Genomic DNA, 25,082 nt, shown 5'->3' with positions numbered 1-25,082 from the left:
AAGCTAAAGACCTTTCCCATTTCCAAATTTTGCTAGATCCGTAAAGCCTTGAGACTGGTGGAGATATGTCATTGGGTGGTATAATTAAATTCATAGTTGGTACAGAGATTATAATTATTGTATGGGAGAGTGAGAATCACTGATTTCAAAGAAAATATTCCGAACTGCTGTGAGTGTTTTCCTGGGTCTGAGACTGGCTTGTTCTTTTGGTTGTGGTTAGGTCATGTGGAAGGTGGAGTGATGCCCTTGCTAGCGATTCTGAACCTGTGAGAATATGGCTTCCAATATTTCAAAACTCAGCCAAACGAAAAAGATACTGTGTGTTCAAACAGCAAATGTGCTGGTGGTGTTTAGTGATGAGTAGCAGAAGCTAATGACTCGTCTGTGCATTTCTCTGTGAAGTTTTACTCAGTACATTTATTGCTTTTTAGTTTATCTCATTTAGTTTTCTTTTTATAAGCTTTAAATGCATTATTTGAATGTGAACCGAGCTTGTAGTCACTAATGGTTTCTACTTATCTCATATTTTAATTAAATTCAAATTTATTTGTTCAATTTTGTAATAGAGACTTTTAGGAATACATTACATATCTCATTTTTATTTTATCACTTATGAGAAAAGACTGGCGTGTTCTTGGCAGTTAGGTCTGAGTAGGTGCTGTGCACAAGTAAGTTACTACTGTATCATTTAGTGATGTGTGGTAGTCAGAAGAATAATTTTAAGAGTTTGCATATGCCATCGATTTCTAAATCAGCAGTACTTTAGCTGGGTCAGACTGCATGAAAAGACAATCTCAGGATGTAGAAGGAAATCAGAATGGCTGAAAAGGGGAGAAGGTAACACTGAAGGAATTGAGGGGGAATAAGAATGTAAAATCTAAAAAGTAAATGTAGAATAAGATAAAATGAAGGAAGAAGTTGATAAGAGTAGAAGAAAACAATGGAGTGAAGGAGATGCCAGAAGATATGGAAAGCCTTTTAATCCTACTGTGAGACTGGAATTTTTGTTGGCAGTAATTGCTTTTAGTTGATGTGCTCATCTTTATGAAATAAGGCATCTCTTGCTGTCCACCCTTCCATGAAAGAGAGAAGGTGTACAAAGAGTGTTACCTTTTTGTCCTTTGCAGAAAGATTAATATAAAGGTGTTTTGGGTTTATATTATATTGTTATATTATTTTATATTACATTGTTTTGGGGTTGGTTTTTTTGTTTGTTTGTGTGGTTAGCAGATACTTAGAAGTTAGATATAATATTTAAGTGGAACCTATTTGTGAGAGAATTTTTTGGTTATTTAAATGTTACATACCCTGAAACATACTGATGCCTCATATGGAAATAGTGTTATTGTTGATAACCTTTATAATTTAAACCTAAAGTTAAAGAGGGGAAAAAAAACAGAGTAGATTTTCTTCTGAGTGTGATAGCCCATTACTTTGGTCTTACCTAAAACATATGTAGAATTTACTTTCCTAGGCAAAGCTGGTAGGACTCTCTGTTTATTTTGTAAGAAACTGAAAACATTCTCATAACTTCGCTAGACTGACAGTTTGGCAGAAATTTTCTGTGATGCTTTCATCTATAATTCCTTTAAAAGTACTTTAATTTAAAGAGATTCAGACCATTCAGAGAGCCTGATTCATTTGGGTGTCTTGTCTTTCTTTGTGCAAGATATTTCAGTTTTATTATGATGTGGAAAAGAAGAATGCTTGAAACCTTGATAATATTTGAAGGATGGGAAATTGATATTTTCTAAACCTTTACCTGAAAGTTAAGGAGATATATAAGGCATCTGTACTCTATTACAGTAAATGCTTGTAACAATGATGCTGTATTTCAGTTTGGCCACCTAGAGATAGTGGCTGTATCTGACTTCTTATCTCTTTTTGCTTTGTCCCATAAAGTTGAGATAATAGCAGTCTGCTTACTTTGCAAATAAATAGTTAAGAAGCAATTGAATATCATAGCAACGACCACAACAGAAGTACAGTAATTGTGTTTTCGTAAATTCAGAGGCACGTTGCGCAGGGAGAAGAAAATGTAATGTAGAATATATGAGTTAGCAGTATCCATCCTGTGCACTGAAGAAGGCAAGGATCCTAATAAAGAAATAGTATGCAATCAAATAATTAAAGGTTGTTTTATGTGCGTGGAAAGGATGAGCTAAGCTTGGAGCTGTAATTTTTATGTGACCTGTATCTTGATTATGTAAAGACATGAAAACATTTTTGTTTTCTGCTGTATATTTATTCATGAATCTGTTTTGGCTTTGTAAACAGATGTGTTCCAATAGCTAATTTCAAAACTAACAATTCTGTAATTAAAGAAGCAAGTGCAGCCTGTGATAATTCTTAATCCTCGGGGAAATGGTCAAGTTGAAGGGAAAATGCTCAATTAGTGCTGATATTTATGTGTTCTAATTCAGCCATTCCCACACTTTGTGTCCATTGCTGTGCCCCGCTATTGTAATTACAAAATAATGAAGCCGTTGTTCAAATTTCTTCTCCAGATCAGGGGGACATTCCAGAGCAGTGTGAAAGTGATGCCTTGTATCCATCTGGGGACATCGTCAATGGAAACCATGTCACAGCCACTGTGCCAGCAACAGCCACTTCGCCACAGGACTTAAGTGAGTTCTCAGCTCAGAAACCAAAGTGAATACTCTTTTTAAATGTCAAATGTATAAAACAAAAAGCCAAATATTTAACATTCTGTAGGTATGTATGCTGAGTACGCAATAAAGAGGAAGGAATGTTTCCTTTTGCTTTACTGTATGAGGATGACTCACTCTGGTTTTGGTTAAATTTGTTTTTAATTTAAACACTTTTGCCACCCATCCCACCCCCCTGTCCAGCTTCTGGAGAGACAAATTTGGTTTTGCCTTTTCTCTTTAGGATGATTATTCAATATTATTTCTACTCTTGATAGAAATACGACTGGAAAGGTTTTGTTTTGTTTTGTTTTTAAAAAATATTTTATGTACTGCTTGTTTGGATTTTTTTTTTCGTTTTTCTTGATTCTGTTCACAAATTGTATTATCACAATGCTTTTTTAATTCTTTGCCTAGATGAGGATGGTTTCAGTGCAGTATGCTGCTTTTCTAATTGTTCTAGATAGAATTATGATTATTTCTATTTAGAGAAGAGCTTTCTAGCTTCTAACAATTCTCAGTATGTAGTTTGCATATGTAATGACTATCTGAATATTGTTCTACTTACACAGGTTTTTTTTAAGATAGTGGTCACATCAGCAGTGTGTCCTGCGATAATTTTCAAAGGTTTTCTAAGTATTTTGCTTTATAAATATAAAAAATTGTATATTGCAGAGGGGGAAAGAATATAGAAACATGAACTTTAGGATAACAGAGATTTAATGAGAAGTGCAGAGAGAGATTTGTCAACTCTTTGGCCTCTAATTTGACTTTACTGTTTAATTCTTAGTGAGTCATATATCAGAATAAAAATGTATAAAGGTGGGAGGAAACATTACCGGATACCTAAGAATAACTTTGGTATATGTATATGTATAAACAATATATCCAGTTGTTTTTCATTTACTGTTAATGTTATACAGGAACCTGTTACTGTGTATGTATTTGTCTGCCACTGCAGTAGATTACTGAACCACGTAAATGAAATCTCAGATGTTGAAATATTGTTTCACAGCAGTGCTGGATCAAAGACAGATTGAAGAACAGAATAGAGAAGCTGAGAAATACCTAGAAGAAGAAAGGAAAGCAAGAGAAGAAAGGAGAGAGAGAGAACAAGAAGCAGCTTTGGAAAGAGAGCAAAAAGAAGTGGAAGAGCTTAACAAAGAGGTGGTGAACTTTTAGTATTTGAATTTCTGACAGTAATGCAGCTCTGTAGTGCCATGCATTTTAGGATCACTGTGTGTGTTACTTGGTTAAAAATAGATTTTACTCTTTCAGTGAAAGTAGTAGAGGCCAAGTTCTTTTATGTATTTGTGCGATTAACCAAAGAGTCTCGCTAGAATTTCTCCTTATGCCAAGTAATATTTTCACTGGAAACAGATGCTTTTTATTCCATACTTCATGTAACTGGAAGCTACAGTTTTATGGCCAGAACTTAGAAGGCAGCTGTCACCAGGCCATCAGTACGTACTATACATTCGCTGTCTTGCTGGTCTGGACTGCTGCTGGCGGGTTAATGTCCATCTGTTCATTAGCCTGAATCAGGGTGTCTATGGTCCTTTCTTGGAAGCAGAAGTTATAATGAGACCTTAAGGAGTTTACTTAAATCCCTTTGAGATGATGTACCATGTGTTGAAGTAGTGTTCCGGACTGCTGGGACCTGTATAAAACTTGGGTTTTGGTCCCTCCCATTTCATCTTCCTCTTCCCACCCATAAAGCTTGGTTAATTTGAATCACTGGAGTCGTATTGATCAGAAGTGCTCACGCCAACCTTCACAACAGCAAACCAGACCCTTCAAGAATCTTGCATACCTGTGTCAGCTCATCTTCCATTCACCTGTAGATGTCATGCGTAGAAGCCTCAGGCCTCACAGCATCTCAGACACCCAGACAGGGTTAGAGTGCATTTTTTTGAAAGCGGCTTTCTGAATTGAAGCAATAGCTTAACATTTAATCTTGAACTGCATGTAACCAGTTTAATGGTGTTTAGACCGGCGTGTTTTACAGAGGTTAATGTGAAATCCTCCATGTAGTGCAGATACAAAGGTATTTTTCTTGAGGTAAACCCTATTTAATTTTGATTTTGTGTCTTAAAGTGGAGTCAAGACTCGATGAAAATAGATGAAGAAAAAGAAGATAAGAAGGTGGTAAAATCTGAAAACAGTAATTCTGGTGCTAAAGACAATATAAAGGATCCTCCTTCAAATCCATTAGAAAAATACATGAGAATAATTCAGCAGAGCAGAGAGCAGGAACTGGCAAAAAAGGTGATTATTCTCAAAACTAAGTCCCAAAAATATTATTGACCGAATTTGTGTCTTGCTAAGTATGCTTAGAATGGAAACAATATTCTCCTTTTTTTTCCCCTTTATTCAGAAGCTTTCTGCAACAACCTGCAGAGATTAGTGTATTTGTATTGCAAAAATGTGTTGATTCAAAAGGAAAAAAAAGAAAATTTTCTTCTATAGTGTTTTTTGTTCTGGTATCCTATGGGAGGGGGTTTGTTAGTTTATTTGGTTTTTAGATATTAGGACAGTATTTACATTTAAATGTCCTCAATTTTTAGTTTAAACTGTGGTTAAATACAGTTTGAATCTACGCAGGTCAGTTTGTGTTCCAGTAGCACAACTGACAATTTATTCTGGCAAAATGGAAAATCTGACCTTAAAGAACAGGTCTGTACATGGGTGAGCATTCCTTTGCTGAAAGCCTGCAGCATCCTTTTGTTCAGACATTATCCAAACCTGATTTTCCAAAGTGTCATCATTCTGTTTGCAACGTAGCATTTGTAGAAATAGGGTGACTCCTGCAGAAGATTTCTATTTTGAGTTAGGTGCCTTAAAATACAGATACTGTTATTAGAGTCACCTAAACCTCGACCTAAGAACCAGTAACAGAAAGTGCATTTTCCTCTTGGGTGCCAGGATTCAAAAAAAGAAGAAATAGGAGAAGTATCACTTACAGAGGGACTTCTGTCTAGTGAAAAGGATGACAGGTAAGACTCATGTTACCTATTAGTAACTTCTATAACTCCATATTAATAAATATAGTATGAATTATGATAAGAGACATCTGCCTCCTTAAAAAGCAAAATAAAGTAGTAATTGAAAGCAAATCTGTTGGAAAAATTGAGGATTCTTCTAATTCTTATACAGGTAAGTAAGTTAAGCACTGTATGGAATTTGGATCTGGAAACTAGAGTCAGTGATCTGTTTCGACAGCTGTGGCAATTAGAACTTTTTATCTGCTACTGAGCAGCATCTCAGTTCTTTCACAGTGCGCTGAAGTGGAGGAGCTGCTTCTTGGGTAATGGCCCTGTGAAAGTCTGTCTGTGCTGCACCTTGCAGATTCTGTTATTAGCACTGAATCTGGCTTTGATTTACCAGTAGCACCATGAAGAAACTAGTTCACACGATTTTTTCAGAGATTTTTGGCTGCGTGCAGAGTTACACAGCTAGGGCATTTCCTCTGGGTCTCTCTCTAGACATTGATAAATAAGGATACATAATTTTCAGTTGCTTGAGAGAAGAAAAACCCAGCAACCTCCTACCAAATCTATTTGAAGATATAGAATCGAAAATACACGTAAGTAAAAAATGTGGAGCATTTAAAAAAAAAAATAAAATGCGCACACTAACCATAGTAATGATTCAGTATTATCTGTGTGTCCTGGTTCTGGCCAGGATAGAGTTAATATTTACCTGAGCTGGGTGGAGAACTGAAGCTGGTAGCCCCTATGGCTGGGATAGTTAACTAATTAGCTAACAGCTGGGGTTAATTTACCCAAATTAGCCAAAGGGCTATTCCATCCCATCTGACATCATGCTCAGTATATAAGTGAGGAGGGTGCTGAAGGGAGGCCCTCCTAGTTGGAAGAGACTGGATGTGGAGATCTGTTGTGAGCTATTATACTGTATTTGTGTTCCATCACTCTCTTGTTTTCTTCTGTCATTACTGTTAAATTTACTTTTTGTTCAATCTCAACCCGTGTGTTTGTTTGTTTTTTTTTCCCTGGTTTTCTTTTGTCAAATCTCCTCCTTCTCTCGGAGAGTGGGGGGAGTGAGAGAGAGACTGCGTAGTCTGGTCCCCGTTGGGGCTGAACTACGACACTGTGTCTTTAAAGAGCTGTTTTACACGCCAGGCCCTACCTTGGTGCTCCTGAATTGTACCCATGTAGCGTTCGTTTCACTGGGTTAGCACTGCAAAAGCAGTGGATAGATTGTACTGATGCTTGACAGACTGGATGGCTTTCCGTTCATGAGGGCCCAAATCCTCACTCCTAAAGGCTTGCTTATGTCCTTCAGTTCACTGAAACAGCAAGAGAATTGTAGCATAGGCAAGACTCCTAACTTGGTTTTTAAAACACATCATATTTCTATTTAAGATAAGAAACTACCTTTGACTCTTACCACTTTCTTTCCCTCCCTCCTGTCCTTAATACAGCACTGCAGACATTTCTCATGGAGAGGTGGATGAAAACTTCTGGTGAACAGCTACTGAATTTATGTGTATTTTGGTTTTTTGGGGTTGGCTGGTTGGTTTGTTTGGTTTGTTTTTTTTTTTTTCAATAAACATGTTTTTAAAGCCGCTTTCTGCCTGTAAAAAGTTTTAATAAATGTTCAGCACCAAGACTGCAGGCTGTATAATTATAAATGAATAAAGCTGATTTTTGCACTGTCTCATCAGTTCAGTCATTGACTTCACATAGTGAGCCCTGATGTGTCACTAGTCCAGAAGGAGGCCCTTGAGTGGGGTGAGAGGAAGGACAAAGCCATGTAAAGAAATGAAGCGGTGTGTTCAGGTAGGACTGGCTTTGGCACTGAATTTCTGTAACCTTTGACAGCTTTTCAAGTGGTGCTTCCCCCACCCTCCTGCCCCCTTCCCTTCCAACTGTTACAAACTGTAGGTCAAAGTAACAGTGACCAAAAAAAAATTCAATCATAATCACATTTTTAAAGGTGTCCTGTGGAGACCCTTGGCTTGCGCAGCTTGAGAGCAGAGTGTGGCAGACTCAAGCTGATGCACGCCGCCTACTGCTACGGCAAGGGAAGCAAACGCTTTTAAAGCAGCCTTATCTGGTGTATCACCTTGTTGGTATTAACCAGCCCAGAATGGAGAAATTCAAATAAAAATGCTATTTAACTCATCTTTATTTAAGCTTTGTATTTTGTAGGTAGATTATAGGCAAGATCATTAAACTTTATTTACAGTATAAAATACAGTATTTTTTTAATCAATGAAGTAGTTTTGGGTGGCAGCATATATTACAACTTGCACTGTGTTTCAGGCTGCTCATCTTGACCTAACTGCAAGAACATGAAGCCAAGTTTGACAGAATTTAAGGGCAAAAACCAAAGCTCTGTCTCAAATTCCTGGGATGTTGAAACATGAGGTACCAAAAATGTGACAGAAATAAACTCGGCTTTTAGAAATGAAGAAAGAAAGTGATTTGGTGGCTACTGATTTTACATGCTGCTTAATTTGGTGTTGCAGCAATGCTGGCATTTACAAAATGTCTGCGCGACTCCTCCTGTTTGATGTCAGGACGGGCACGGGTAGTGCTTGTTGCATTATGCTGGCCTGGAACAACCACCCGTACTTCATGCTGGAAACGCTCGCTGCCTTCCCATGCAGAAGCGTACACCTGCAGGGCCTCCCTTCCCAGTACAGGAGCAAATGGATACCACTGAACAAAACGTGTTTAACTTCAGCTAGAGACATAAAGCCTAGAGATGCACTAGTAGAGAGTAGCTGTAGGTCTGTTTTCAAATAAGCATACACAAGTGGTGTCTATTATCTACAAATATTTATTTTAACACTTGGATGTAACTACAGGAAGCCCTTGGCACTGATAGAAAATATTGATTCACTGTTAGGTTACAAAAATTTATACATAGCAAAATTTAATGCTCTTTACATAAAAATATTAGACTACTTAAAACAAAACTTCAAAAACTCCCAGTAATAGCTACACTGAATTAGAAAAGAATTAGGCTTTAAGACACTGCCTCCATTATTACCCTTATGCAAACACTGGGCTAGAACATCACCTGCATTGCTGTAGAAATGTCTCCTTCATGCAACAGGTAAGAACATACACTAGGCTATTTTGTCATATTTGCTCTACGTTGATCAACTTTGCCCCTTTTTTTTGAAACTGTCAAATTAGACTTCAATATTTAATGAAAACAATTCTATTTGAAGTTAATTTCCCCCAAAATGCCTTTTCGCTTAATACTGACTTGAAGAAATTTGTGCTTCCTTTTATGTTCAGCAGTCAAAACTATCAAACCACACATCAGCTTATCATGGGTATGACCTGAATATTTCGTTTTTTCAAATGACTGATGTATTTTACTTTTCCCCCCAACATTTATATATATATATATATATCATATAGAACAAACACCAAATATACCATCACTAATACTCAAGATATCACTGAATGCTTCTGAAAAAAAACATTAATTAGAAGGCAGACTTCTATGGGAAATGACTTTAAAATGGCACCAGTTTGTTGTTTTTTCTGAACACCACGTTTTCTTAATAATGTGCTAATTAATTTGTAAAAAGGAAAACACATAAGCACTGACTATAAATTTGCTAAGCACCAAGATAAGAGAAAGGTGGACATCCTGTATTCTGTTTTATGGCTGTTAATTTTTCTTGTTTGTGTAAAACTCTGCAAACTTTCTCATCTGCTCATTTGGAATAGTCAGATCAGTGTCATTTTAATAAGGTAACACTTTTCACTTACTTAAAATGTAGGATAATGGTCTCCTGCCACTATATAAATGCTAAGACATTTATAGAAAATAAATATTAAGGCAAAGCTGACATTTATTTTCAAAGAAGGGGATCATTATCCAGATCCGGGGATCTACATTCCGTTAAATAGTTACTAAAAAAATTAAAACGTGGGACATCTGCTCAGCGCTCACAGAAGCACAGGAGCGTGACTGCTTCTTCATAAAAAAAGTGTGGCACGAGAGGAGAGTGCTGTTCCTGTGGCCCATGGAACGAGCGTTCAAAGGCGGAACTGCTGCAACTGTGCTGTCACGTCAGCACGAGCTGTCAGAAGTCGGAGCCGGCCACGGTTTCGTTTGGTCTAGAAACCAAGATAGGAAATCACACGCCGTACGCGTGCCTTTGCCTAAGGTCTGTACAGAGATCTACTGCCTGCTGGTTTGGAGCACCTGCTACGGTTTCGTGCAGGATGTCATGCTGTAGAACACGTCAAATACTAAATATCAAAAGTCTTGAAGTAGAAGAAGAATTTGGTCGCTTATTGTGAAGTGTTGCCTTTTAAAATGCCTGGAATAAAACCTCCATTCTCTGTATGAAAGGATGGAAGATTACCCATGGGAAGATTTCCCTATGAATGTGTTCCAGGAGCTGGAATGTGAAGCTTTTGCACTTCTCTCTAATTTTGTTTGGTAGACACACATCTGTACTGCAGAGCAGCTATTTGTTGATTTGTCAGAGCTACAGAATTCTTCTGCTGAATTACTGTGGCAAACATTTATGTGTAAGAATTGAGTTGCTCTTTTGACCGAGACTGGATATCCTGAAGCTCCTGCTCTTCTTTTGCTTTGATATCTTGGTAGGCCTGCATTTTGCTTGCATCCTTTAAGTAGGCCCAGTTAGAAGACAGTATCATGAGGAAGTGGATCTGGAAGAGAAGGGTGAGCATGATGGCTAGTGAGCATGTCAAGAGGCAAAGCAAGCTGCTAGTTAGATTAATAGACGCTCTTTAAAATAACGACCAAAAAAAATAGTTATTCTACGTTAATAAGCATTCTGTTATTAAAACAAGCACAGAGGCTATTTTCGAAGATCTCTAGAATTTGGCATGCTAATACTTCAGTTGGTTATTCACAATTTAGAGACAGTTAGTATCACGGCAATAAAATGAGCTACAGAGTTGTACGGATCTATTAAAATGCAGAATGGAGGGAAGCAGGAAAAGGTTTTCTATATATGGCAATATATATGTGGCAATACACGCAAACTACGAGGTGCTCAGAAGAACTGCTTTCTAAGGTTGCAGTGTTTATGCACATCGAAGCCCAGATCCTGGGAAGTCTTGTCCCCCAACAAGCAGATGAGAATTCCACCCTCCCCGTGGAAAAAGCCTGAAACTGTAAACAGTTTTATTTACATGAACGAGGCTACATTAACATATTGAAAAATTAAGCGACAAAACATGAGTCCAAAACTAATCAAAAGCATGCAATCTCTGAGTTAAGAAGTCTTAATCGTACATTTTTATAACTACATTTTACACTTCCATTGTCCAACCTCAGGTGAAGAGTTTTATATCATATATAGCAACTGGTTCTTTTTTATTATTGTGTGGTTTTTTTTCTAGTTTGTGCATTCATCTCTTCCCACCTTCTTTTCACCATACTTCATGCAAAAAATCTACATCTGAAAACAGATTCACTTCACTTTTTAAAAAAAAAAAAAATTTCCAACAGGTCGCTATGATCTATGCATGGTTTTGCTTCCTGTGCAGTCATACTTACAGTTTTGAGATCTGGCTACTGAGAAATCAGTTACTAAAGTGCAAGCCACACAACAACAGAAGCAATTTATACACTTTTTTCTTACCAGTTCAGGGTCCAAAAGAAAGAATGTGATTGTTTTACGCAGAGCTAATGCAAGGATATATTTCCTTCCGGAGAGAGCGAGATTTGGTAATTACTTAAAAAGGAAGTAAAAGAAAATAATCGACTTTATCATCTGTGCACGGGAAATAAAAGCCAACCAATTCATCATACCTGGGCTTCTGATTTCTGCCAAAAGAGACTGGCACTACTTTACTGTTCCTTTTCTTTTGTGTCACACTTATTTTGTATGCTCAGGTGTTCAGGACGAAGAATAAATTAATAATTCTGACCCTGAACTGTTCCAGTATTTGTTTGAGAGATGACTGTCAAAAAGCAAGTGGAGACTTGAAATGGAAACATCCCCCCTTCAGAAGGATGATTTATAAACACCCCTACAGTAACTGAATCCTCTCGACATGAAAAAAATAGCCAGATCTCATCCACATCATAGTTCATATACAAGAAGTCACTTTATTAATCTGATAAGCTAGATGATGCTTACTGAAGCTATTTACAATTACTGTAACAAAATTCAGAAAGCTAGACTTTTAGCCTAGGGTGTCAGTGGTATTTCAAGCTACGCAATGCAGCTCTTTACTGGGCTTATACAATTTAGAATTTAGTGCAGCAATCTTCCCGACTCTTAAACTTCAAAACAGCATAGTTATATGTAGTAGCCATCATGTAGATCAGCTGGTGGAAGAGAACAAAATACAGGAGAGTAAGACACAACAAGGTGACAGCTCAAGCCCACATGGGCAACCGTCGATACTTTTACAACAGACGTTACTCTGAGCTTCTTCCAGGGTGAAGATGCAAGATAAATAACGTGCCATTTATCCGGAGATAAAGACCTAAGGCTATTTCATCAACAAATCGTGAGTATCACACCTGGATTTGGCTGGCATGGGGTTAGAAGCTGGCAGATAGAGGAAGCGTTAGACTTAGGAAGCAAGTCATCTTGTGAACGTCCCTTTTCCCAGCTGCCACCTGTAACTGGCACTGCAGAGTTGGACCCGGCGAACTGCCTGGGTCCAGACAAAAAAGCCAAGAGGTTTCAAGAGATTGATCAAATAAACTACAAAAATGAAAAGAAATAGCGGACGTGAAAACAGAAGTAGTGGGTAGAAGCAGGATTTTCAAAGGACATGCAAATACTTCTATTTTAAGGATGGGGGAGGTTGGGTAAGATGATTTCTTAAAGCAAAAGTTCAGGACCTGCTGACCTGTAATGACCAAACCACAGCAGCAAATAATGGGGATTACAGCTCACCCTGCTTAATGTCTAGCATCGTTATTTTTAAGATACACAAAATTTAATCTTAAAGCATCTTAAGCCTGAAAGGAACATGTTACACAATAAAACAACAACAAAAAAATGCTACCCACCAGTGCTATGACAGTGGCACCAGCTCCAGCACAAGCCACAATGAACAGGTGGTAAGACATGTAGAACTAGAGAAAAAACATGTTAAAAACATTGAAGTCGTTGAGGATAGTATAAAATGCCTTTCAGCTCTTCTAGAGAATAAGGATAATAAAACCCTCTTTATAGCAAGGTATTCAAAGCTTTAAAAAATAAAAATGTTCTGAAATAATTTTCATTTTCTGGATGACTTAACGCAGAATAATTTCAGTCTTGTGTTTAAATCCATCTCTTTATACTATTAGTATTAGTTTTCTTCAAAAAATGTCACCAAATTAGTTACTACACAGTGCCCAAGCGACTTGGAGGCAAAAGCTGCGCATCGGTTACATTTCCGTACCTCATTCGTGTTGCAGATGTTCTCTAAAATCGGGCCACAGGCTTTGCCAGGTACAGCATTCCAAGGGATAATACCTGAAATACGACAGCAAAAGAAACCACTAATTTTAGCAATCAGTGCACACTTTCTGTTCCGCTCTTATCTTTTCCTCCCACTTGCCAGTTGTGTTCCCATTCTGGGCATCTGTGCGTTGACCAGTACAGCTTTGAGCTGGTGGGAGGACTTAAAAACTCACTCAAGTTGTGCTTTCTCCCTGTACCGAGGCTTGCTGCCAAGACGCGTTCTCAGATGTGGTTTTCCCATATGGCAGCCAAATGGTTGGGTGGGTTTTTGCACTTCAGGTCCAGCCACACACTGCCTACTCCCCCACTCAGCACTGGAAGGGATGATCTGCGTCTCGGAGGTACTTGGCACCTTTCAGGATAGCGCTTACTAACTAGATTAAGTTCTACTTCAACAAGTAACTACTGTAGAAGAGTGTGAATATGGAGCTAGAGGGAAGAATTACAGAAGGATTTTTTTCTATTTTAGTTCCAGTAGGTAAAAAAGCATTAAGTGAACACTGCTACGAGAAAATTCAGTCTGCCGGTTACTTTTCTTACATGACTGAAAATCTGAAAAATCGACAGGATCTGAACTTTTAGGCCCATCACAGATGTAAAGGTTAAGCAAAAGCCATTTGAAACAGAAGAAAACCAGTTTGTCTCCTCCATGTAACTTGCATTTCATACTCAGCTGGTTGGAATTAGCAGTTCTGTAAGGGGTAGGTAATTTAAATTATCTCAGGACGGTATGGCTTTCAAAAATATTTTCTAGGTTTTACTTGAAAGGCAGCTTCTTCTGTGCAACTGCAACATACTCTTGAAGCCTTTTAGCTACGCCTTCCACTCAAAAATGCAAGGACAGTTCAGTGACACAAGTTGCCTGTTAAGGAGCTGCTCTCTCCCATGACTCATTAAAATCCAAATGATTTTACTGATCAGAGGAACAGCACAGCCCATACAGCTGCAAAACAACCAGAAGAAGCAGAAAGGTGGAGGAGCACCTCTTCTTGTACTACCAGGCTTTGCAGCTGAAGGAAAAATCTTCCCAGCCTCTTGCTGTCAGTTGCTAAAATAGGATGCAAACGTTTAACTGATTTGGGACTTCTTGCTTTTAAAAATAGTCTATCTTATCTTGTCTGTCTGGACTTACAGCCCAGACAGGAAAGCAAAACCAAGCTTTCTTTTTCAACTCTGAATCTGTTCTCTCAGCTTTGAATGACTTAGTCCCAAAAAAGAAACTTTCCTAGAAAATGCTAGCTAAAATGAAGCCAAAAGTGACAGTGACAAAAGCTCTTCAGTACGAGGGAAAATGAAAATATTAACTTTAGGAAAAACTCACTTTAAGGAATGAACTACTTGAAAAGCCTGACCCCTATTTTAAGCTATTGTCCTATTCCTCTGCTACCTGCACCCTCCCTGGATTTCTGTGTGTGATCACAAAGCCGTATTAATTCAGTAACAGTTAAGGTAGACTCTCGACTGCAGGTTTTTGGTCTTTTAACTAAAAGTAATTGTTAGAGCAAAGTTCAGGTGTTAAGTTCACATTTAAATGTAAACCCAGCTTTTTTAAATGAAAGAATACATGCATATGGGTTCAAAACCCAGAATCCGGTTATCTGTTTCTCAGCGCTGTTTCTAAGCAGTTTATTTTGAGGCTGATCTATTTTTAAACCTAATATTATAGTATTGGAAACCGCTACTAAATCATTTTAGATAAATGACTTGCCAGTTCACTTAAATTGATTGCATCTGGAAAGAGATCAGTGGAATCTGAATTAATTAGAAAAGTCACAGCATGTTCAGAGACACAAGATGCTTTTGCATTTTGTTCATTTGGAAAGGCTGAGGCAGTTAACTACTGAAGACACACCAAGGAGAAAGGATAAGGCATTAAATCAGGATTAAAATAAGTACCGTATTGCCTGATATCCACGCAGATCTGGTCCCCTGGAACTGTCACATTTGTCTGAAGAGATTTGATGACTTCGCAAGTTGACCATATGTTATAGAACATGAAGACAGGCACAGCAGAGAAGCCAAAGACCCCAAGCCAGGCCACTCCAAGCACGTAGGTGAGGAAAACAAACTGGGCAGAGAAAACACAAGCACTTCAAGTTTATGCTTTGAAAAGAGTACTTCAATTTTCCTTAAAAATGCTTCAAAATAATCTTTAAGCATACTTTCAGAAATCACGTAATAAACCATTTGATTTCCAAGCACAAATACAATCAGTGTTCTCGTTACTTACAAATACTTTGGTAGTTTAAGCGCTACTGAGAAAGCAATTCAGACATTTCCTTTTTCATCAGCCTGCTTGAGTAAACAGCTTGCTCTCCTGAAAGAGCAGTCCATTAATTTATCAAGATTCTCAGCTAAGCAGGGATGCTGGTTGTATGCTAAAACCAATAAAACTCTAACAAAAAAAAAAAATCAATTTAAGGAGTTTTTTGAATGAACTGTAACATACTAGCATTTCTATACAACTTGCAAATCAAAACAATTGAGTGAATCGATGTTCACAGAGTTCTCCCATGCTCTCTGATTTATTGAAATCAATTTTCAATGTAACATTTGAGAATACCTGTTTTTGAAAACACACCACAATCGTTACAGCAGATCAAAAAGATTCAATTGTTTTAATAGACATTGCCAAGAAGAAAAATGAGTTACTTCACCTTACAGAATCAAGGATTTTCCATTGAAATTTGCTGATTTGAGTTTGCTCTTTAAAAAAACAAAATTACTCCGTGCATTTACTTTGGTAAGATTACAAGGTGCAGCACTCATTGCTTTGGAAATCTCCAGCTTCCCCATCCCACTGGATCTCTTCCCTTTTCCCTCTTCTTCCAAGTTTTATGGTGAAACAGTAGTTCTGGCATCAGTTCCTAGCTCCCTCCTGCTGGTGAGACAAGGATTTGGATCCTACTTGGAAAGCAGGGGAATGCTGTTACATCTTGTGTGTTCCCTTTTCACTGTTATTTAACTGTAGGTGGACTGGAAAGGCTCTACTTCCAGTAAAGCGCTGATGCTGTACCACCTCACTTGAAACCTGCGTGCCGGAGAAGAACAGCAAGGATGGGAAAGGCTCTGAGGGAGGAGGTTGTCTCAGCCTCATCCAGAACTGACGGACTGAACTAATGCTGCAGTGGTGGAAGTTTGCAACCTCACTGGGTTTTGCCCAGACGCGCTGAACATCACTGCAGACGTTACGGCAGAGGTTGAGCAATGGGTTAGGTTTTACAGTCAGCCAAGGTGGGCGTGTGGGGAGGTGGAAGTGCTTGCAAAAACTAAAGCCCATAAAAAAACCCAGCTAGCCTTTAATTTATACACAATTCAACTGAAATACCCTGGTTTGTATTAGATAGTGCCATACACCAGACTGTATGTTTTATGTGAGAAATGAGAATTCTCTCTTTGAATTTTGGTAAGGAGCAAGACGGCCAGCTTCAAGGATTTCTATAGATACACTATACATAAAATGTGGGTTTGCATACATGTATGTGGAAGTGTGCACGAGAGGAACTATACAAAGCCTTTAACTCCTACAAAAACACACTCACTTTCACATTCCCACTAACTGTGGGAAATGGCTACTCTGCAACACATAATTTAGGAAAGTAGTTGGAAGTCTGTCTTCTGTAATAAGCTGATGCAGGGGGGTTGGATTAGATGACCTTTAAAGGTCCCTTCCAACCCAAACCATTCCATGATTCTATAAGATGGAAGTGACTGCCTTTCGGGACCTCACTCAGTAATGGAACAGAGGAAGAGTAGAGGAGCTCTTGATCAAAGAGGCAAAAAAAATAATTTATCGCTGTATGTCCAAAAGCTTCATGTCCCTACCCAGCTGCAGCCATTAGTCTGTTAAGATGCTGTCTCTCCTTGCAAACCTTGTTCTAACCCTGGTGTTTTAAGCAGCTTTACCACTACACACCAGCATCTTTTATGTCATGACTGTCACCACTAACCACTGATGTGTCTTACCAGAGCTCGAAGCCATTACTCAGCTGCTAAATTCTCTCCTCTGTTGGGTGGACAAATATAGGCAAACATGAAAACATGTTTTTCTCTCATATTTCCATGTGTCACACTGGTATTTGTATAAGCAGCTGACAATCATGTGCCTGCAACTACTCAACTGCACAAGCAATTGTCTGCACTAGTGAGATGCACGTATGTGTACGTTTCTAGTGTATTTTAGATCTTTGGAAAACAGTGCTTTAGATCTAACTTTACTCCTCAGTGAAGATCATACTTGCTAGAAAGAGAGCTAGCTAATAGCTGCTTAACTAGAAAATGATCCGCTGTCTTCTTTTTATTAGCTCTTGAAAAATTCACTGAGTATCCAACAGCACAGTGGAAAATTGCTAACCCTCTTGAAAATAAACATGCATCTCCTTTGTATTTAACCAGCTGAAAGTACATATTTTTAAAGTCCAGGATATAGATTGTATATTGAAATGCAACAATCACATCAAAAGCCTCTTCTCTTTTCACCCACACTTTCCCGTGGGCAATCTGTCATACTGCTTAGCTTCCTCCGTAACTACGGGCTTTGAATTCAGATTTTCAGAAATGGCTTTGAAATCCTGTCTCAGAAACACAGTTATGTTTCTGTTCTTGCAGAGTGCGCCCCACGGGGCAACGTGGGTGAGAATGCGAAGTTTTATTTTTAGTTAAGCTTTGTTTAAGATTTTGTTTTAAGACAGAAGTATACTGAAGGGAAGATGGCTTGTAACTTTAAGGCTTTAAATGTTTCAACTTTGCAAAAAAGACTCACTGTTATATCTGTGAGTCTTTTGCCATCTGCAAAAGCAAGAAGCAATACTTGATTCAAGTGCAAAGATGTTGCGAAGCTTCATTCATTACTGTCTGTCTGAAAGATCCAGACATCCTCAAGCAGAATTGACTACGGAAGTCAGAGGCATGACAGTTTGATATTTAAATAGCTCTGCAAACTACAGCCATTTTACAGTCTGCCTTTAAGCATCACTAGTGTGCTCTGCCATCAAAAGCATCAATTTCATTTTGTCTTGCACTGAGTGTTTTAAAATTAGCAGTCTCCATCAACTTAGTTCAGACCAGTGGGTTCAGCTTTATGACAGGGGAGGCCATGGTAGCACCCCGACAGACCATCTGCAGAATTTGGATTTGACCAAGCAGCCTTGAAGTTCAAAGAAGGACCAGCCACAGGGATTGACTCTGACCACCCATAAGGAGTTAAACAAAGAAGGCAGCAATGTGTTGTGGGTTCAAAAGCACAGGAGTCAAACTGAGCCCAACAGGCTTTAGTAAGCTGAGACATTTCTAATGCTACTCACCATTCCACTGATGCAGCGGCCACAGGCTGTTGTTTTGAACTCTCCATGCAGCTCCTTCACAGCACTTGTTGTATAAAAACCTTCTGCCAAAAGGATTATTCCATATAAGAAGAAAAATGATGCAATGCCATAAATTACATACTGCATCAGCTGTATTCTAAAATGGAAAAGGAAAAAAAAAGATATCCTTAGATTTCAGTCCTATAAAAACAAAGTCAGTTCTCCCAAACAATACTAGGTATGAGATAACTCCTTTTCTAGAAACACAGTTCAAGGCTCCTTAATGCATTTTATGCAAGCAGGCTGCAGGAGAGCGCTGGTACGACTATCCCACTTCTACAGGCAAGCGATACTGATGCGCATTAGTCTTGCATTTGCTGGAGCATCCCCTGTTTGTGCTGCAGTTCTTACACCGACTGGTATTAGTCACCAGCTTGAAGCCGCAATTTCATGCCTCCACTGTGGAGATTTTTTTTTCCCATTATTGATCGTGACACCTAACTCAAGGAATGCCTGTCAGGGACGACACAGGGAGAGCAGTTTCAAATGGCAAAGGCTGGGGCTGAACTACCAGGCTCCATGGTGATTCCTTTGGTACTGGGAAAGGAAGGAGTCCCCGAAATTCACCGTTTCCACCTGTAAAATCCAGTTAATATATGTTTGCAAAATTTTGCAAATTCAGTGATACTTCTCTGATGCATAACTCGGCAAATGTGCAGTGAATTCTCCTGAGGAAGAATGGTTTGCTCTACAGCCTAGGAGGGTACTTCCAAGTGAGCAAGTAGTTCAGTGCCTTAAGTCACAGCAGTGTTCAGCTCCCCAAAATGTAATTAAATTTTTAAAAACTGAAGAAAATATTTAGGAAATGCTTCCATTTTAGGTACACTGGAAGTACCCAGAGGAAGAAGATTGCAAGGCACGTGGCATAGACACTTCCCTCAGATATCATTTGAGAAGGTTCTTGATTCCTTAAAAATCTACCACCTGCAATGACACTTTTATGGTGTTTTTACTATGGCTAGAATAGGTAAATAATTTCTAAGTATTATCAATCAGATTCAGTGTCTGAACATGATTGTTCTGGAGGACCAGAATGCCTTATCTTTCGTATGACATTTCTTCTGGTCTCCAGAAGTCATGCTTTGTTATTAGCACAACTTTTCCAGGACTTATGCCTTCTTAAAGGCAATTTGATTTTTGGGATGGTTATTCTGGATGAAGCTACTCAAGGAAGGTTAACTTTATACATGCATACTGCCAGTTTTCAAAGGATAAATACGTTCTTCCTCTAATGTTTTTTTCAATTCTTACCACTCTTTAGTAAGTAGCTGCTAGCATACATGCAAATCTCCAAGGAGCATCTGCATGTTTTAGCTTAATTTAAAGAAAACTGATTACTACCATTTATATAGTTAAATGTTATCCAGACAGATAGCACACCCCTTGTACCAAAATAGGATACGGCTCATTTAAAATGACATGTGGGAAGTGTTATGTTTATTTTCCAAACTGATTAAAAATAACAGGATAAATCTGTTGCACCTGTGCTGTAAAGCATGAAAAAATTAAGTCAGTGTTTGAGAGAGAATAGAATTCATTTCACCATCATTAATAGTCTAGAAGGAACTCAATGCATGTTATGAGAAATTAGTAGTATGAAACCTATTAAAAATCCATTCCACAAAGACTGCCCTACTAGTATATCTTTTATTGATTTTATGTCTCTTTGGCCTTGAATTATTTGTCCCTTTTTAGCACCTCTTCTCCCTTGCACTGTTAGACCTCCACAGAGTCTAAGACCTCAGCTGCTTTGGTAGGAATTACACATTTCCCCAGCTGCTGACCCTGACTTGACAAGAAAGGTTGGCAACAATGCTCCCAAAATTTAAAACTTGCTGCCTCTTACGGCTACTTTTGCAATTTCTTCTATTTTGCTCAAATTAAGACTGATACAAGCACTGTGACATTTTGTTAGTTGGCTGCTGAAGAGTAGCTGCTTAGTTTCTTGCTAAATTTTGTGGGTAATTGCAGGGTCTCTGTGGCTCACGCACTGGAGCTGGGGACACGGTGCCCAGTCACAGCTAGGGTGGGAGGCACTGGGGGGGGACACACAGGACCCTGGTGGGATGCGGTCCCAGAGCTGCGTGGCAGGTCTGGGCACAGGGGGTCCTGGAAGGGGGAGAAGCCCCAAAATGATGCCAGTGCTCCTGGGGGATGGGAAGGGGTCAGTTGTGGTAGTCTCAGGCTCAGTGCAGGCAAACAGGCCTACAAACCCTCTTCACAGGTGCATGTGGCCTGCACAGGGACCTCCACCCAGAGCCCTTGGGTGGCCTTCAGCAAGTTTTGGCTGCTCTTCTTTGCACCACTCTGCCCCAGGACAGAGACATCTCCAGGGGCCGGCCACATGCTGTGCCTGTGGCCAGTGCTGGCCCATGGTAACTAGCGGGCAGGAGGCCGAACCCAGACCCAGTCAGCATCTCGACACCAGTGTGCAGTTGTGAACCACAATTCGAGCAAAATTCCTCACTGCCACTGGACAAAAGCCTTTCCAAAGCCTCGAGGTCTGGCTGGGGAGGCTGCGTAAGGCCCAGCGTGTTCAGACCACTGGCCCAGAGCCTGGGACCCATGCGTCCCTCAGCATCAAGAGGAACAAGAGGCTCGTGCCAGTGGCGCTGGGTGCGAACCCTGATGGAGGCCTGCAGGCCTTCCTCTGGTGTCATGGAGAAGCCTCGGGAACACAAAAGCCCTGAAAGTTTCACAAGTGGTTATTTCCAAAGGCTACTGTTGCAGAGACAAACATTAAAGCTCTTTCCAGTTTTTTTCTGTCTCTTTTTTCTCATTTGTACTATATCAGTCCATCTTCTTCTGAGAGAGGATTGAGAGAACACCACTTCCCTGCTATTCCTGTCATTCCTTAAGACTTTGTGTCACCAACAAACACTAAATCTACCCTCTTTCAGATTAAAATAGTTACCCCTTGTTCTGTTACTACAGGTCCTGGTGAAAAGCATTCCTCCACCGTTCTTATAAGCCCATGCTATATAGTGAAAGGCTGCAACAAGGTCTCCCCAGAGCCTCCTCTTCTCCAGGCTAAACAGCCCCAACTCCCTCAGTCTGTCCTCACAGAAGAGGTGCTCCAGCCCTCTCATCATCTTTGTGGCCCTCCTCTGGACCCTCTTCAACAGGTCCACATCCTTCCTATGTTAGGGGCTGCAGAGCTGGACGCAGTACTGCAGGTGGGGTCTCACCAGAGCAGAGTAGAGGGGCAGAATCACCTCACTCAACCTGCTGGCCATGCTTCTTTTGACGCAGCCCAGGATGTCCAGCTTTTTATCCACCAGTACCCTCAAGTCCTTCTCTGCAGGGCTGCTCCCTTCATCCCCCAGCCTGTATTGATACCAGGGGATTGCCCTGACTCATGTGCAGGACCTTGCACTTAGCCTTGTTGAAACTCATGAGTTTTGCAGGGGCCTCACTCCTCAAGGCTGTCAAGGTCCCTCTGGGTGGCATCCCTTCCCTCATGCCTATCAACTGCATCACTCAGCTTGGTGTCATCTGCAAACGTGCTGAGGGTGCACTCAATCCCACTGTCTATGGCACTGATAAAGATATTAAATAGTATTGGTCCCAAAAAAATAGGTTAAGCAGGATACACATTCTGATTCTTTGTGTGTGAACATCAAAAAAACACTAAGTACTGTTGCACAAACAAGCAACTTAATACTCATGGATGGAGACTTAGGTTTGAATCTGTCTCTACTCATTTAGCACGAGGGTGTTATGAGGAATAATGGAAATGGGAGGCATACTTACACTTCACTCAGCAAAGCATGGTCGCTGGCAGTCGTGGAGAAGTGCTGCTCGAGGATAGACACGGTTCCCGTGAGGGCCACATGGCCACAGCCACAAAACAACGCTACCCCCGAGAAGCAGAGAATGGTTGCCACGAGCGAAGCATATGGCACTCCTCCTAGGCACTTAATGCAACATTCAAAGCAACCTAAGCAGAAGAGAGAAAGCAAAAGAAACGTTACAAGCAAAAAGCAAATTATGAAGAAAAGAGTATCTGTCCTTCACTTGGTAAAAGCCATAGGGACTGAAAGGCCCAGACATTGACATGCTAAGCAAAAATCTATAGTTGGTACAAGACAGCAGCACCCTCTAAAGCAGTGACCTACAGATCCGTTGGTATGGACTCAAAGGCCAGAAAGTGGGCTGAGTGCTCCTGTCTTTACAGAATCAAGAGGAGATCGATGAGACAGACTATGAAATGGAAAAAGAAAAAAAATCACTTGTCTAAAGTGATCCACTGCCATTCAGTTGCTCATACAGAGCTCACCACATTTCAGCATCACCAACAGCAGGAGCACCAGCTACGCTGGCACCATTTGGGAAGCCAGAGGAGAAAATACTCAAGATAATGAAGGCATTTGAAAAAGCTTCACTTTGCACTTTCATTGGAAGAGGAACACATTTAGGTATGCAAAACCTAACTGCCCTACACTCGCCCATGGCTCCTGAATATCTTTTTGTATAAATCCATACAAGGTTATAGGGATACAGATATTTTAACAACAGAAAAATTAAATGTGGGCCGAAGAGTGGCAATTTTTAATCAAGAGCAGTGAGATGAACTTGTTTTTCACAGACAATACATTTCCAGCTTTATAGGATACACTGGATTTACAGTGATCCCTGAATAGTCTGCAGTAGCATAATCAGAGTTTTAATGAAATGTATCATTTAAGCAGTCTGAGTTAACAAAACGCCCCCCCTCCCCAAACTGCTGCTCTACAAACACTGTAATAAGGAGGCTGCGGTTCAATTGCCAGGTTCCTCCCGACCGCGTGGCCTGAAAACCCATCTGCTTGCAGAGCTGGGAAACGTAAATCGGAAACAAACACAGCTTTTAACTGCGCTATAATGGTAATGGCAATCCATACCAATTCATTACTTCAGGGTGATGGCATTAAGCTGTCTCCATTAATGTGCGCTCCACACAACTGCACCAAACAGAAGCCATTACCACAAAGCTTAATGGAGAGACCAGCCTTACGTGTCTACGGGAAGGCGCTAAAGGGACAAAACATTTGAAGGCAGGGAGACAGCTGGCGAACGTGTACATCACGTCTTCCCGCCTCAAAAATTCCTCATGAAGATCAGCAAGTCTCCACCGACCACATGAGTCAAGTTTATGTCTATCGCCCTCCCTCTCCCACTAATGAATGAACTGCAGAGTAAGCACTTCTGCGAAGCACTGGGGAACAATATGCATCCGGTTACTGAAACCCTTCCCGTTTCCTAAGTGGGAAACTCTCTTTTTAGAGAGTCACTAGCAAGTGTCCTAGTCAGGCTTAAGCAGCTATCGCTACCGAAATGACTTATGAAACACCACTTCGCTAACTGCAGACAAGATTTAATTGTACGGAAGCAAGGCTGGGAAGCTCTTGTAGTCAAGCCCACAGCTGGAGTCCGCTCAGTAGAATGAGCTTCACAGCAAAAATACTGCCGAACGAACAAACACTGCAGCTTAGCAGTGACGGGGCAAACAAAATCAGAGCACTATCACAGGAAATCATCTCTGGTTTTCATCTTATCACAAAGGTCCAGAGCTGAGTTCAGGCAGCAGACCTTGCAGAGCGATCCTCTGCTTTGGGGAATCTGCCCGAGTGCAGCTTGTAAGCCAAACGCAACGGCAGCCGTACACGAGGCTGGCTCGCCTCCGCAGCATCTGCTCCCGGGGTCAGGCCCAAACCTCCCAGAGTTAATCCAAGAAACGCTTGCACCTGGCGCAGGATTAGCAGCGAAGGATTATCCAAGAGTAACCACGCTCCAATCCAGCAGGCAATGCTCAACACACATGTGGCCACAGCCCAGCACAAAACGAACGGCTCGAAGGAGAAGGTGACTAAACGTTAGATCACTGCTTGGGTGTGGAGGAGGCTGATCACCTAATCACGCTGATCCACAGACTGCTTCGCAGAAGGATCTCAACAGAGACAGGAAATGAAAGCAGCTGGAAGCAAAGCCAATGGACTGCTGAGGTCCAAAAGAAAAGCTGTGGGCTTCAGAAAATGGGGGCAGCCTGCTTGACAAAACTAAAAACTGATGTAAACCCAGGACTGACAGTTAACACCCCCGATTAGCTGCTTGTCCTCCCAGTACCCCATATCGCACAGCCAGCTTTCCAGGCCACCAGAAGAACGTTCATCCTGGAGAGTTTGTTGGATCCCTTACTCGAACACATGGCAATATCTGCCACTAGTCGACAGACCCTCAAACACAAGCCGGCAGCGGCAATCCCCCTCTCACCTCCCAGCGACTGGCAGCTGCACGTAGCATCTTTGTGGCCAGACTCTTTATGTCTTCCTCTATAGTCCAAGTAAAAAGGCATCACAATATTTGGGTGGCCTTCATCTTATCAGTGCAGACCAAGGACAACAGATGCTGTAAGAGGCATCTGAAGCAACCACGCTATTTTGAGCAAAGTAGAGAAAACTACCCAAACCTGAGACTGCAGAAACTACTCGCCCTCGCGCCAAGACTAAAGCAGGAGAGACAGAGGGACTTCAGTTCACAGGGAAACAGCACGCTGCCAGCTTGCACACGCAGGGAGCACCCCAAGCCAGCACGTTTTCAAGAGACAGCGTCCATCCGCACATGGCCATTCTGCACCCAAATTGACAGCAG

At 40.5% G+C, this 25,082-nt stretch overlaps 2 protein-coding genes across 10 annotated transcripts in view; one reads left to right on the top strand and one right to left on the bottom strand.

Moving 5' to 3' along the window:
• OFD1 (OFD1 centriole and centriolar satellite protein) overlaps nt 1–7,172 on the top strand; it is a 35,987-nt gene extending 28,815 nt beyond the window's left edge. For all 3 annotated transcript variants that reach the window (XM_086767936.1, XM_086767927.1, XM_086767919.1), the window contains 5 exons: nt 2,508–2,627; nt 3,664–3,815; nt 4,746–4,916; nt 5,574–5,644; nt 7,093–7,172. In XM_086767936.1, the coding sequence (XP_086624062.1) occupies nt 2,508–2,627; nt 3,664–3,815; nt 4,746–4,916; nt 5,574–5,644; nt 7,093–7,138 (560 nt within the window). In that variant the 3' untranslated portion in view covers nt 7,139–7,172. The remainder of the gene's footprint in view (nt 1–2,507; nt 2,628–3,663; nt 3,816–4,745; nt 4,917–5,573; nt 5,645–7,092) is intronic.
• A 609-nt stretch (nt 7,173–7,781) lies between these two features.
• Nucleotides 7,782–25,082, bottom strand: part of GPM6B (glycoprotein M6B) — a 111,262-nt gene continuing 93,961 nt past the window's right edge. For 4 of the 7 annotated variants that reach the window (XM_086767887.1, XM_086767865.1, XM_086767873.1 and 1 more), the window contains 6 exons: nt 22,206–22,392; nt 18,393–18,549; nt 14,986–15,157; nt 13,028–13,101; nt 12,651–12,716; nt 7,782–10,321 (listed from right to left, as the gene is read on the bottom strand). In XM_086767887.1, coding sequence (XP_086624013.1) covers nt 10,172–10,321; nt 12,651–12,716; nt 13,028–13,101; nt 14,986–15,157; nt 18,393–18,549; nt 22,206–22,392 — 806 coding nt within the window. In that variant the 3' untranslated portion in view covers nt 7,782–10,171. Of the gene's footprint in view, nt 10,322–10,785; nt 11,955–12,650; nt 12,717–13,027; nt 13,102–14,985; nt 15,158–18,392; nt 18,550–22,205; nt 22,393–25,082 lie in introns of those variants that run through there. The other 3 variants (XM_086767879.1, XM_086767894.1, XM_010119367.2) reach the window with 1 other exon arrangement.

This window comes from Chlamydotis macqueenii, chromosome 1, assembly GCF_036417535.1.
Source record: "Chlamydotis macqueenii isolate bChlMac1 chromosome 1, bChlMac1.mat, whole genome shotgun sequence".
NCBI lineage: Eukaryota > Metazoa > Chordata > Aves > Otidiformes > Otididae > Chlamydotis > Chlamydotis macqueenii.
The sequence above is the reverse complement of the archived record's forward strand: the minus strand, read 5'-3'. Positions and strand labels throughout refer to the sequence as shown.